At 33.3% G+C, this 15,307-nt stretch overlaps 3 protein-coding genes across 3 annotated transcripts; all 3 read right to left on the bottom strand.

The window, feature by feature from the left end:
* Nucleotides 1-3,709: 3,709 nt before the first annotated feature.
* LOC114400528 (protein SREK1IP1-like) lies at nucleotides 3,710-6,385 on the bottom strand. The gene is made up of 6 exons (XM_028363013.1): nucleotides 6,082-6,385; nucleotides 5,219-5,297; nucleotides 5,080-5,142; nucleotides 4,483-4,527; nucleotides 4,339-4,395; nucleotides 3,710-4,250 (listed from the first exon to the last, which is right to left on the bottom strand). Exons 1-6 carry the CDS (start codon nucleotides 6,294-6,296, stop codon nucleotides 4,158-4,160), a joined length of 552 nt encoding a protein of 183 aa, XP_028218814.1. The 5' UTR covers nucleotides 6,297-6,385; the 3' UTR covers nucleotides 3,710-4,157.
* Nucleotides 6,386-8,552: 2,167 nt separating this feature from the next.
* On the bottom strand, nucleotides 8,553-11,371 carry LOC114399869 (probable pectinesterase/pectinesterase inhibitor 21). The gene is made up of 3 exons (XM_028362084.1): nucleotides 11,281-11,371; nucleotides 9,752-10,821; nucleotides 8,553-9,349 (listed from the first exon to the last, which is right to left on the bottom strand). The coding sequence occupies exons 2-3, from the start codon at nucleotides 10,785-10,787 to the stop codon at nucleotides 8,637-8,639; spliced, it is 1,749 nt and encodes a 582-aa protein (XP_028217885.1). The 5' UTR covers nucleotides 10,788-10,821; nucleotides 11,281-11,371; the 3' UTR covers nucleotides 8,553-8,636.
* A 1,209-nt stretch (nucleotides 11,372-12,580) lies between these two features.
* Nucleotides 12,581-15,307, bottom strand: LOC114399909 (pectinesterase-like). The gene is made up of 2 exons (XM_028362130.1): nucleotides 14,284-15,307; nucleotides 12,581-13,369 (listed from the first exon to the last, which is right to left on the bottom strand). Exons 1-2 carry the CDS (start codon nucleotides 15,239-15,241, stop codon nucleotides 12,672-12,674), a joined length of 1,656 nt encoding a protein of 551 aa, XP_028217931.1. The 5' UTR covers nucleotides 15,242-15,307; the 3' UTR covers nucleotides 12,581-12,671.

The following is a 15,307-nucleotide window of genomic DNA, read 5'->3' as shown; positions in this document are numbered from 1 at the left end:
AATTATATTTTCACTCATTTATATATTTATTTCTTATTTTTTTCACTTCACTGTATATTTTTAAAGATAAATTAGAAAAAATAAAAATGTTTCATTGATATTGTAAATTAAAAGGACAAAAATTGAACAAAATGTTTCTAGTCGTGAGACCTTGCTTTCTACTTAAACCAACAATGTTAGTGACTTTTTATGGATTTATTTCGATATCAGTAATCATTCCTGCAATGTTAATCGTTGGGTTAGTATTAAAATGACAATAAAACCTGAGACCTTGCTTTCTACTCAAACCAAACAATGTTAGTGATTTTGATGGATTAATTTCGACGAAATTAATTTTAGTGAAGCCAACAATGTGCACTGTCCGACAGATGTGAAGCTCTCCAACTCCAACCATGAAATTCCAAGCGTGGTGAGAACAGGTAGTATTTTAGCAATCAACAAATGAATCTTTATCATTTTTTGTTACAAATGAATCCGTCACTAGTTAAGATAAATTAAATTATACACAATACAGCATCATTAGAATCGACTATGGGATTATGCTTTTTTCGTGTCAGGACAAACTTCGATCGGAAGTGAAAACAGTGTATAATGTATACTCCACTATATACCACAAAATAAACACAAAGCCTAAAACTTTCCGTGATATGGCATCTCATATCCAAGAATGCAAAAAAATTAAGAAAAATAACGAGATTGCCGAAGGAAACTAACCGTAATCGTATCTTCAAATTAAGTATATTCCAATCTTTTCTCTACAGTTATATATCTGTAACTTATACTAAATCAATGGGCAGCTCCACTCTCTCTTTTTGCTGGTTACGTAGTTTGTTTAATTTTAAGTACATGATAACGGGTGTACTTAAAGATATTAATTAAGAAACTAAAAAAAGTATTTTTTTATTAAAAATGCATAAAATTATACTGTCATAACTTTTTTTACATTTTCCTGTAATTTTCATGATAAATATTTTTTATTATAATTCCTTAACCAATATTCTAATAACACTTATTAGCCAAACTCTTAATTTATTTTTCTATTTTGTGTAATTAGAAATTACAGTATTTAAGCTTCTTATTTCAAAATAATTAATTTTCCTCTTATCCCATCCATCCATTTTGAGTAAAGAGATACATTTTTAAACTAACAGAGAAAGAGAACTGTAAAATATACATGCAGTTGGGATACTTTCTTAAACTAACAGAGAAAGATAATTGTAAAATAAACGTCGCAATAACTTTCATCTGTCTCTGGCGTAAACATATGGAAAAACCCTTCATATTATTTCTCAAAATTATGTCTACATTATTTATGTACCGTGTATATAATATATAATATTAATTTTATTAAAATATTCAATATTAATAAAGATATTATAATAACTTGCACACTAACTTCTGTATTTTAATTTGTTTATTGTTCACTAGACAATGCATTAGATTAAAAAAATTGTGTTGTAACTTGAATATTTGAACTAGTACGTAGTTGCAACAAAAACAATATGAAGCAATTCTTTGAGTACGTACTTCTGGGATATTACCGTCTACGGTGCCAAGCAACCCTGAAAATTACGAAATAATGAAATATGCTTCCATAATGGTAAAATCATGAGTAGAAATATAACTTAAAGTCTTAACTAGACGAACGAGCCAGCAAACGCAAGTAGCATAGATGGCAACAAAATTACTTTATTACTACACTGAGTGAGCAATGTGACAATTAACAAAAATTGGTAAGATCATTAGAACTTCTTTACAAAATCATAAAAGTGATTGTTGACATCCTCTGCATCTTCTTGGTTGTTAAAATGAGACAACCCTTCATGCACGACCACTTCCTCCAAATATGGGACACGTAAGCTCCCAATTTCTTTAAACAAAGAAAGAATCATATATTTACTATAATGTGGAAGCCTAATGCCAGGTGTCAATTAATGATGGACAGAAAACAAATAGTAATATATAGGAATTAACATACAAGTTGATATTAATTTCTATAGTACAGTTGAGGCCCCCAGTGAAGCCTGTGGAGGAACAACACCACTGGACCCTCTCCTTTCTCCGTCACATGCATGTTGATGCCGTTCACTTTCACTTCCATCTTTTTCCTTTTCCTTGCTGCCAAATGTGATATACGTAACCTCGCCTTATAAGTAGACGTGGCCGTGGGTGCATGAACTCATCTGAGAGAGTTAACTACTACGCATTGGCAATGGACCCGAATTGGAAAAGTCTTCTTATATTACACTTCGAAGGCATGGTTTGGCAAATGGCATGTTCCTAATTTAAATTATTAGATATGCTTTAAATATAAATTTTAATTAATTCAAGAATAATTCTAAACTCTCTTATATTTTATACTATTCTCCTATCTACTAATCGTTCTACTGTTTACTTTTTTAACGATTAACATTGAGTGCGTTTTATATTTTTAAAACATAAAATATATAGATTTTTCATTTAAAATTGTCTCTATAAGATACGATAAAAGTAAGAGTATACATCATTAGTCTTAATTTAAATATATATTAAAAATAAGAGAATTAATTTATGATTTAAAAATAAATTTATGTAATTATTATTAAATAAAATAATTATGAATATTATTTAATTCTCTTCCTCAAATAATCTTATTATAGCGTAGTTGTAATATTTTTTTCTAACTTCAATTTTTTATTACAATATTTATAAGTGAATAAATATTATCATTCATAGTCGTCCTATCGATTCGAATGGCAGCAATTATTGTAAATGTAAGGTTGTCTAGCAACACAACTTACTCATCAAAAGAGGCTCTCCATTTGGCTGTTTAGTCAACACATTGATTCAATTCAGTTTCTGAACAGTTCGGTACAATTCAATTTCTTTTAACACCTCTGGTGAAAATGACAGCAGGTGGTAGCAATGTTTACTCACTCTATAATGTATATGACGATCATGGAAGAAATTCGGATGATGAAGGAGGCAGGTGCACCATATAGCGGTGGCTCTATGTGACCGTCTTCGACAAAAGACGCAAGTGCTCGCAAAGCGCACAATTTATATTTATTACTATTTTGCCGTTTCAAAATTTTGAAATTTTAGCCCTCATAATAATAAATTGGAGAAAATTTCTAGTTATTAATCGGCAATAGACCGGACAGGCAATGCATACCTTTATAAAAAAATAAATTTCTTTTCTTTTCAATTCAACTCTGCACTACCTTTTTAACGCAATAGGAATGAGATATGGGGACATCGCTTCCCAAAAAAAAAAAAAAAAGACGTGTACATCGAACACTAGTTACTACAGACGCAATATCGTACGTATTGGATAAATTTTGAGATTAAAATATACTTTCAAACTGGCTAGAACATATACTTTCAAACTATCAACAAATTTAATACTACTTCTAATAACACCTTAAAGATTATAAGCACCCACAAAATTCCTGTTGATTTTTATTAGCCAATTGTTCAATCATCAATTCATAGAACAAAAAAAAAACATAAGCATCGAAAGTTTACTTTCCCCGCTATCCCTTTCAAAATTCTCCAACTCCTTACGTCTACCCCATAGCTCTCCCATTAAAAGCACAAACTAGTTAGTATTTATAACTACATTCCTGAAGATAATTATTTGTTGTAGGGTAAGCAATAGTATAGAAAGGAGAGGTTGCTCCATTCCAAGGTCACAAGGAATCATATTGGTACTTACAAATGATATATATCAATAACGGGCAATGAACAAGAATTGAACCTAAGATCTTTACGTTGACTCAATTCAATCCAAACCTATTTTAAGAACAATCATCGGAGGGGAAACCAAGAAGGGAACAAATTTTTAATAATTCAGTCACATGTGCCCAAATAAACACAAGAAAAAAAAAAAAGTCTTGGCACATAACACAATGATTGCCCAATCTCAAAATACCATGTATGGAATCTGTTGGGTCAAAAACTCCTCATTCTACAAAAGCTCATAACATATTCCGTAAAAGAGAAATCCACTGATTGAGAACCACACATGTCTTTCAATGGTACGCATAATATTATGGTATCCCCCTCCTCTTCCGCAAGGAAATGGCAGGCTGCCCGGTTCTTATAATGGAAAAATAATTTATGCACCCACGTAAGTAAATTTGGTTCTTTGCAGATTTTGTTGTACCCTATCAAATCTAATCAAAACTAGCATTTAAAAAGTTCAGCAGTTCATTTCTCTTGCTTTCAGCTACCTTATCTTCCTTTGTTTTCTCAAGTTTCAGAAGAATCTACAAAAAAAACAATAAAAAAAATTCAAGATTGCTACTACCAATAAAAGGACCAAAACAAAGTTACAATCAAATAACACATCCATACCTTCTTGCCAGATACAGCACTGCGACGGACACCATCATCTTTGTCACGCCCTAAAAACTGATCAAGTACAAAAATATAGGAAAATAAAAAAACCATGGAAGTAAGTAAATGCATTGAATTTCTAAGCTAGATTACAATAAAAACCTTGGAAAGCTGCACAGGGCTGCTGCTCCTCTCATCATGCTGTTTCTATATAAAGCTCCCATTGCCAGGACAAACCCCACCAAGAAACAACATCGAAGCAAGTCAATCAAGCACCCAAACATGTCACAGATCCCAGCTCCAATTTCAAAGAGCCAATACATAAAATAGGCAGAAAGTATCATAAGCATCTCAGACTAGAAAGTAAAAAACGTTGCGCATGGAAATAAGTAAGCAACTTTGCAGCTAAATAATAATTTGCTGTTTTATGGTATGCATTATTAGTTCAGGATCAATGATGTCAAAATCAAATTCAAACCAGTGTTTTCAAACTATGCAGAAGATGATAGAATCATACAAAATTACATGGGTGCATCTTAGATTTAGAAAAGAATCCATGCAGCAAAACTTCCAGTAGTAATAAGTATTAACATGCTGAATCAAGTTTATGAACAATCTGAAGATTTAAATGAAACGACGCCTCGCACATAGTCAACATTTCAAGGTAACTTGAGTTAAAAACTTTAAATACGAAGAATACCAAACTATTTTGAACAAGCCTATGGAAGATAACAAAAATGGCATGAAAAAGTGACCTACCTCTTTTACTTTATGCTTCTGCCACTTATGACGGTGGCTTTTACTTTGATCTTTTTCCTTATTCTGGAGGGTGAAGGGGAGATGTAAGGTAAATGGAGAAGATTGTAAACTAAGAAAAATTGTATTACTAACAAGTCACCTTCTTTGGCCTGTCACTCTTTTTGTGCCTCTTTGAACGGTGAGATGTTTCATGTTCACTATCAGAAGAACTTTCACTTCTGAAGTGAAAAGATGAACAAAGTGTTATGATAAAGCCAGATTAATCCACTTATTAAATCACCAACATGTATTGCTACAAGTTTTTGAAATCAGAAACATATGCAATATGCAAAATGATTAGACAACCTCTACAAGGCACACAATTTATCAACATTAAACATTTTGAAGAAACCATGTTTCCAAATCCATAGTAAAGGGGGAAAGGATGCACGGCAAATGAGACTGAGGATTGCTCAGTCAAAGGTCAGTGTTATCAAAATCTATTTTCAAATAAATTTCCATCAGTTATAAATTATGATTTCGTTTCACATCTCTTCCAACCTCGAATCGCCAAAAATAATAACGGAATGAAATAGAACAAAACAGATTCCATAAGTGAGAAACCCAAATGTTGGAACGGGAACATTAATCCGATTCTCCAATTCAGTACATATCAATTCTACGTAATAAACATCTCCTGGTACCTAAGACAGAGAACAAGATTGAATAAACTACTTCTTTTACAACCGTGTGCCTCGGCCTCCCTTACAATGGTCGGAAATAATGAATTATATTTTTCTACTAATTATAAAGTAATTAATCATTCTGAGACGGTGAATATTGAATCAACTATGTTATTTTCATGGATCTTAAAGGATACGAGAACTCAAAACCAATAGAATTCTAAAATTCATAAATTGTATTGAATCAACTATTGAAGCAAAGCATGTACATGATAATACGAAATAGAATAATAAAAAGAAATGCGTGAGTTATGAGTTATGAGAGGGATAGATATGGAACCTGGAGTAATCAGAGAGGGAGGATGAAGAATAGGAATCGGAAGAGTGGTGGTAATGCCTACGGCGTCGTTTTCCGCGGGATTGGGATTGGGACTTGCTCTTCTTTCGAATCTTGAGAGAGTCCTTATCGCGGCCTCGGCGATGGCGGTGGTGGCGCCTGCGACGGCGAGAAGAAGAGTCGTCGGAGGCAGAGAGAGAGGAAGAAGAGGCCGCCATCACAAACTTGCCAACGAGGGTTTGCCTTAGCTTGCTTGGCCCGACTCACGCCAATTTTTTATTTCTTTCTCTCTTTTACCTACGTTAGAGCGTGATGTTAATAATATAACAATACTTTGAATTAAATTTTGTTTTTCAATTATGTAACAAATTTTTTTTTAAGAACAAAATTCTCAATGGGCTAACCGAGCCTAACCCACAAAAATATTGATTGGACTTGCTGGCTGGATTTTGAGATGGGTTGTGCTATTCTCACTCCCCAAATGTCTATTTACATCCCCGCCCGTTTTCTTTAAAGTTTAAAAGGTTATGTTTTCTCTCTTTCTCTTGTTATCTCTCTCTTGCAATGTTTTCAAACCGTGACCTTGTTATATCTCTCTATTGTAGGTGGCGCGTGAGAGTATGTTAGAAGGCTCATGATGGAAGTCCTTGATGAATTGATTCATTTCATAGGCAATAATGAAGAGCATATATTCCTTACATTATTATTTTTTATATATGGATGACATGCGGGAAATTTATTTATGCTTTGATTTTATTTTTGTTTAATTTAATAGTAACACAAACTTTCTCCTATAAGTTAGTTTGATAATCTATTTTGTTGCACATTTCTATTATTATAATAAACCTTCCACTTGGGTTTTGTTCATTCACCCCTATTAATATTTTATTTCAAAACAGAGGCAGCAGATTTAACAATGATGAATCAATACTTTCGTTGAAGGTTTATAATAACAAAAGTGTGGAACAACTGAAAAAGAAAAGGATTAAGCTAACTTCTATGAAATGAAGTAAGAAAAAAAAAGGATTAAATATATTTTTGGTTTATGTAAGTTGGTGTTTTTTAACTTTGGTTTGTGTAAGTTATTTTATTTATTTACCATTCCTATATAAGTTATTTTTTTCATTTTTAATTTTTATAAATTTGTGTATTTTGAATTTTAATTTCTATAGGCAAAAATTTATAGAGACTAAAAAAAATGGTATCTTAAAAAATTAAAATTGAAAAAACATAAATTGACAGAAATTAAAATAAACAAAATAATTTACAGGAATCAAAATTGAAAAAACAAAAACTTACATAAGTTAAAAATAAACAAAATTTATACAAATTTTTTTTATAAGGACTAAAAATAAAAAATACAAATTTATATTAATCAAAAAGATATTTAAGTCTAAAAAAAATGAGGAAGCAAATTTCTCCCATATGGGCCGTGTAATAATAATAAAAAAAAAGGTTCATGATCTCTCTGTTATTGATCGTGTAAGGAAACAATTTTTTAAGCTAGTTGACAATGGTGCTTTTTCCTTTCAAACATATTGTTTTGAGTTTAATCATTCTAATAAGAAAACTTCACTTGTACTTTTAATATATATATATATATATATATAACCAAAGGAAATCATCTTACGTTTTTTCTGTATATTACACGGATGCAATGTAGCTGTATTTTTAGAAAATAGGTTTTTTGCATTAGTTGTTTCCATAACTTCATTTTCTACATTAATTGTGGTGAGAAATTATATAGAAAGATGACTTTATGTTACGAAAGAAATATAAAGTATGTAAAAATAGAGACAAATATAATTATTATAAACATTTTAATTTCATTAAGAATTGTATTTCCTTATAAGATATAATATTGAAATTTCTTATTAAATTAAAATAAATTCCACAAACAATCACAAAATGATCTTTTCTATGGAATAAATGAATAATCTGTTTTGAAATTGTCTATCCTACACCCTTCCTCCTCAGGATTATATTCTGTGTTTAGTATTAGCTATATATAAGGACACTACTTCAATTTATTAAAATGTACATATTAAGTACTTATTGCGAATTGTTTCATAAGTTTGATTTTGATATACAATTATTGTAAAAAAAAATCAACCAATTAAATAATATACTTTATCTATAATTTTAAAAAAATTATCATAAATGTCAATGAACTTTAACAATATAACAATTTAAAACTAGATCGATAATAATGTAATCAATCTTTATTTTGTTAGCGTAACTTGATTATTTTTTATTAGACTTAAATTCATAGTAAATTAATATCAACGTAATATACCATCAAGGCCTATCAAAACGAGACATTTAAGAGAAAAATTGTGGAAGAGAGATTTAAGTTACGAAATAGCGAATCTAATTAAGTTTCCTACAAGCATAGAGAACTGCAAGAAAATGACAGTTCAGACACACTTGCATTTCAGTGCAATGAAATTATGGAAGACAAAAGACAAAGGTGGTACAGCACAATCATTAATAATTAGTTGTTTAATTTGGCAACACGCAGGCACATGCGTTCTCTCCTAAAAAATAATGAATCAACTTCAGTTAGTGTGGGAGACCTGGCCAGAGTAGTAAGGAATCCTAGTGACCCTAATCCAGTCATCTCCATGGAAAAACATGGATGGCAAGAAGTTTGTTATTCCATCTGAATCAAGGGTCTTAACTCCTTCCCACTTCACACGCTTGGTTTTGTCTGAACCAGGGCCACGGTTGTTGAACTCAGCGTAGAAACAAGTATCCATTCCACTAAAACCCTCCAATGTTTGCCATGGCATGTAACCATCAGGTGTGATCAAATCACCAATGTAGGAGTCCATGAAGATGGTCCTTGAGAAATTCTTCCATGGACGTGCCAAGTAAGCTTTGTTGTCGAATCTAACTGGGTAGTACGTGGGGTCTGACACAATGCTTCCTCCATGGATGACTAATCCTGATGGTTGGTTCCTCTCTTTTCTGCCTTGTGCAGTCACAATGCATTGTTGGTTTTCCAATGGTTTTCGCACCACGAAAGTGCAATTTTGGAGAACAGCCACTGCATCACCAAAGACAAAGTCGATGGTACCTGAAATGATGCAATCACGGTAGAATTGACGCATGGTGTGTGCGTAGAGTGTGTCCTGGTACCCATCCATTCGACATTTGTAAAAGATGGACCTGTCAGCTTGAACCCTCAAGGCCACTGCTTGATGTTTTTCAGCACCAGCTGAGTTCTCAAACCCCATACCTATGCCAACGAAGAAATCTCCTAGAATGGCTGCATGCATTAATTTATAAATATTAGTATAATCCATGGTCAGTCCAAGCAACATAATACAACTCTAGCATTTTGTATAAATCTTTTACAACTTTTAAAAGGAATTAATTTCATTGTGCTATATCACTAAAAGAATATGATCTATATATATAATAGCAATATGCAAAACTCAGTTTCATTATACAAGATGAAATCCCAGATACTTAACTAAAAAGAATTAATCTAAAAGAACAACTTAAGATTTCTTTTGTTTTTGTAGAAGCAAATTAAGATACACTCTTTTAGTAGTTGCAAGAAAGTAGCAATGGTTATGTAGTTGTTGTTATTATTGTTAGTAATTAGTTGTTGTAGATTTTATTAACTGATAAATAGTAGTTACAATACAAGTGGAAGGAAACGTACCAGCACTGGCGGTTCTGTAGGTCCCAACCCCATCGATGAAGTTTTTGCTACCAGTGATCCTTGACTTCTTACCACCATCACCAATCATAACAACATGGGTCATATTTTTGGAAACCTCGACGTACTCGTTGTAAACTCCTTCCTTGACATAGATAACGAATGGCCTTAGGTTTTTCTTGGGCACATATTTCAAAGCTTCATTGATGGTCGAGAAATTTCCACTGCCATCCTTTGCAACAACCACATGCGCCATGCGTTTCCGTCCAGTCATACGTAGGAGTTTGCGAACACCAACGCGATCATCAACCCATTCGGGAAGGTCAAAGTCGTGGCCAAGAACTGGTAAATCATCAACGTTGTTCAAAAGGCGTCGACGGCCAGGTCTGTTAACGTGCATTTCCGAGAGAGTTTTTGACAGTTCGTTGATGATAGAGAGGCCATTGCTACTCATGTGCATGGCAGTTTGCAAGAGCTTCTGCATTTTTTGACCAGCATCGGTGGTTGTGTTCTCGAAAGCATCTAAACATGTTTCTTGGTACGTGATTGCACCGCTGAGCCAAACCTTCAAACTTGTGAGGATGTTGTCAAGGTTGTTCAGGTCAAACTTGGCGAACTTGTCGAGTGACCTCGTGAACTCCCCGATGGAGAGGTTCATGAGTTGCTTGCACGTGTCGAGTGCCTCCTTGGTTATAGGGTCATTCTCGACCTCATGCATGAGTTGTGTCTTCTCAAGTCCTTCGCCGATTTTGGAGATGGTCACGTGGAATGCGATTTTGATGAGTTCCCGTGGGTCGGTGATGTTACTGGCATGTTCAATAAGATTGTCCTCGCATTCCTTCTTGTAATCGGTGGGTGCACAAAGGGTTTTCACGGCCTTCATCGAGGAAGCTACATGGGATTTGCTTTCTTCCTTTGAATCACTGCTTGATCCCTTGTTATTGAAGTTGACATTGACTGTGACTGCTACCACCATGGCCACCAACAAGAAAGTAGAGACGCCAATGATGACGTTTCTCTTCTGTGCATCTCCCCCCATTCTTTGAATTAAGCAGCTCCTAATTCACACCAACCTTCATGCAATATAATTAATATGTTAACACACAAGAGTGAACAATAAAGAGAAGTTGTGTTATTCATATAATAATTTATATGACATTTTATATAGTAATAACATGTGCATATTTCTCTCCATTGTGTCATTTATTATGTCTCATTTTTCTCAGGTAGAAGGTATGGATTAGTTTCGTATTTATGTGAGCATTTTCTATTTCACAAAAATTTGGGGAAATATTATCTTTATATAAAGAGCATCCTATTCACCTTTCTGGCACTAAGAGATTCTCACTAAATCATAGCATTGAAGGAATTCTAGGTTTTTTTTTCTTGCGACAAATTTGTATTGTATGATTTGTCGTACATAGAAATAACATTTCTCATAGATTGATTGGTAAAATAGTCAATTAAAGTGACTATGTACAATCATGCAAATTAATTATTAAAGATCGATGAACGAAAAGCGTGATAGGTACTTGACAAGAACAGGAGCCGCTCAAGGCTGAAATGGAAAAGGGCTCGTTCAGGCGTGACAATCCTCCGACGAAGCCCTCGGGAGAGTGCGTTGGTGCGATTGACATTTGAAATGTGTGTGCTTATTTATATTCAGATAAAAGAACGATTTCAAAGTTGGTGTTGTCCGTTGCAAAAATGTGAGGCTTGGAGTCCAAAGCTATCCTTTTTCTAAAAAAAGAGACACGGAAAAGCCACGAAATATATGGCAAATTTGTCTTATTATTTGATTTTTTGTGTTTTAGAATTAGGAAGGAGGAGGAAGAAGGACCTTATTTTGCGGTAATTCACCTCAATTGCCAAAATTTCTCCCTTGATTGGTACCCTTCATTGATTTGACTTTTCTTTCATGTGAACCTTGAGGTGGACACATATTTACCTGCTTCAACATTAATTACGTACTTTTTTTAAGTTTTGCCACTTGGATACTCGTTACATGATTAAACTGTGGACTTTACGTGCATAGATTTTTTTAATGGTAAAATATGTTAATAATTATGTTATATACAATGTTAAAAAATTTTAAAAAATAATCATGCCTAGTTAAATGTTGAAATCCTGATTTAGCACCTCTCTCTGTCTATCTATTCAGTGATTCATTTAGTTTTAAAAATATATATTTGTAGGATTAACAGGTATCTCTTCATAGAGACTCAATCATTAATCCTTTAAAATATTGAAATTCATTATCAGAATAACCTCTCTTAATAAATGTTTTTTATATGTATAGGCTAAAGATCAAATTCATTTAAAAATATTATTTTAGTTTTGCAAAACTATGCTAGTATATTTCAATAATATTTTTTATGTTTTATTTAATTTTATTATTATTATTATTTTAGTATTGGTTCATCCAAGATTCAACTATAGTTAAATTATCGAACCTAAACTAATGTCAAAATTGGTCACCGATCCAAATTTTTAAACATTAGATTTTAGACATCCTCTACGAAATAAAAGTCCAAGGTAATAATGAGTAATGACCCATATGAGCGATAAAATATACTAGCATGTGTGACACCATGGGGCATACATTAGCAACTAGCTATTTGGTTACTTATTAATTGTCTAATTGGTGTATTTATTAGAAAGAAATTTTCGTCTCAAAATGAATGTGGTATTTTTGAAAAATTATTCTTAAATATTTCGAACTTTAATAAATATTTTAATATTAAGTTATATATATAAATATGATTATCTAAAATTAAAAAATTAAAAAAAATACAAGCAACAACTTTAAAGAAAATAAGAAATAGATGAGATTAAAACATCATAGGAGAACAATTACAGAGAAAAATGGAAACTAATTTGAACCAATTAAATTCATTTATTGTATTTTTTTTTAAGGTGTAAATCAGATGAGTAAATCAGCATAGTAAGGTACTCCAGTCGCAGGCAGCCAAGCATCACCTATTATGAAATTAGCAACTGTGAAATTGACAGCATCTGTGGCATTAATCACATGGTACCCTGGCCAAGTAACCCTATTACTAGTGTTAGATCCAGGCCCTTGATTATCAAATTCCGCATAATAAAGTGTGTCCAAAGCAAAGTCCCCAGACCAAGCTTTCCACCCCTCTGGATCGACCAAACCGTCGTCCATGAAAGACTGCATATAAAGTGTTCTTGAATATTGCTTCCAGGGTCTTCCTAGGTACGTTTTCGTGGTGCCATTGCTAGTGGCCAAGTCACTCGCGGCGGTTATGCTACAATTGTGTATGGAGGTGCCGGTGTTTTGGTTAATGTCAGTCCTTCCCTGTGCGGTAATTGCATTGAATTGATTTTGCAATGGGAGTCTTGGGTAGATGTTACAGTCTTGTAATACAACTGCTGCGTTACCAAATATGAAGTCCACCGTGCCATAAATGTCACAGTTTCTGTAAAATTGTCTAAGGGAATGAGTGTATAAGGTGTCTTGGTACCCTTCGAAGCTACAATTGTAAAATGCAGATAGGTCTGCACCGCTTCTGAGGGCTACTGCTTGGTGCTTGATTGCTCCAGCTGTGTTGCGAAATGTTATGTTTATTGCCACAAAACCTTGTGCAACCACGGCTATGGTAATGGTATCAAAATTATGGTTAGTATGAAACGGGAACGTATGAAAAATAGGAACTTAGGAAGGAAAGTAACCGCGTTTTATGAAATTTCATTAGAACTATAATAATAAAATATACAAAACTTGGTTACATCTCACATGCTTACATTTTCAATCATCTATGTATAGTCTTGCTTTGTGATCAAATATTCAATTACTCGTCTTTCTTGGGTTCAAATAATTTCGTACTAAGTGGAACTTACTTTTAAGAGAAAGTACTAGCAGCGAAAAGGAAACAAACAAAAATATATTTTATGATCTTTTGTGTCATCAAAGAAACGGGACGAATTAATCAGACTACACGTTAAATCTTAAGGAACTTGCTATTTACCTAAAAAGAAAGGTTCATTTATTCATTACTCCACGTGTTTTTCATCTATAAAAAACTTTCTAGAGAATAATGTACTCCATATAAAATATGTAAAATAGAAAGAAAGGCTAATGTATTTTTTTTTACACAAGCAGTAAGGTTAATGTATTACTAACAGTTAAAGTGAGTTAAATATATGAGCTATTTTAATTTGAATTAATTTATTAGTGAATATATTTTTGCTTTCTGATTTTATCTTAATAATTTTCACTTTAAAGGAACCAACTCTCACAAGATATTGAAACAAACAACCTCCTAATCAGTAGAAATTATTACTATACGATTAAGGATATATTATTATTATAGTCCTAATGAATTTTTACGTAACACATAACCAAATTTTATTTATTTTACTGTATATTAAAAATATCAGTTATATATCTATCAAATAAAAATCATTTGGAACTATAGGCACATTTTAATTTCAACGTCATGCAATATTTTCTCATATTTAAATATTCAATCCCAACAAAGAAAGCAAAAGAGAAGGTTGAAGCTTACCAAATGTTGCAGAATTGAAGGTAGTCCAACCATCAACCACGCTGCGATTACCGGTGATTATGGTTTGGTTAATTCCATCTCCTATCATCATCAGGTACTGCTTGTTTTTGGGAATAGAAACATATTCTTCATACACTCCAGCCACCACGTGAATCACGAAAAACCCATTTCCAACCCCGGTGTTATTTGGAGCTGCAACCACTGCATCATTGATAGTTGTGAAGTTTCCAGAACCATCTGGGTTCACCACCACCCTTTGGCTCACAACAACGTTGTCTGGAGCAAACTGAAACAATTTTCTTCCTCTTATTCTGATAATCTCGTACAGCTTCTGTTCCCACATGTGATAATTTCTTTCTGCAAGTTTTCTCTCCTTATTTGCAGTATTGTTCACCCATCCCCGCTTGAAGATTGCAAGAGATATGCTATAAAACTTGGTTCCATTTGAAAGATGGGTTAGTAGGTCATTGTCAGGGCTTGAAGTAGTTTCATGAAGGCTGTTTAAGCACGTGTCGTGGTTGGTCAATGTAGCACTAAGCAAATTGTGCAATTTTTCACCTTCTGAGCTACTGAGGGTGTTTGTGGAATTTATGCTTTGTTGGGTCTTATGCCAAAAGTCCTTATTCAGGTCACCTAGAAGGTGACAATCTTGAAGAGCAAGAATTGTGGAGTTTGAGAAATTGGATGGAGATTTATAAAGGTATTTAGAGACTAATGCGACGAACTTCTTCGACGATGACAAGGATTTGCCTGCAAAAAACCGGCCATATTCGTGTATGTCGCCTTGGCTGTTACTAGAAGGTGAATTGGATTCACAAAATGTTGGATAAGGTGTAAGGTTGCATATGGTATCGGTGGAGGAAGAGGATGATGCAAGAGACGCAAAGTTGGAGAAAATGCTTAGAACATAGACCATGAATAAGCTCAAGGATAGCTCGGAAATAGCCATGAAGGTCATAAGACCACATATATGTAACTTGCTAGTAAGATTGTAGGTTTGATTATGTGATTGTCAAGACATGCA

The sequence above is a fragment of the Glycine soja genome, chromosome 19 (assembly GCF_004193775.1).
Source record: "Glycine soja cultivar W05 chromosome 19, ASM419377v2, whole genome shotgun sequence".
Classification (NCBI taxonomy): Eukaryota; Viridiplantae; Streptophyta; class Magnoliopsida; order Fabales; family Fabaceae; genus Glycine; species Glycine soja.
This window is presented reverse-complemented; position numbering and strand designations above follow the sequence as displayed.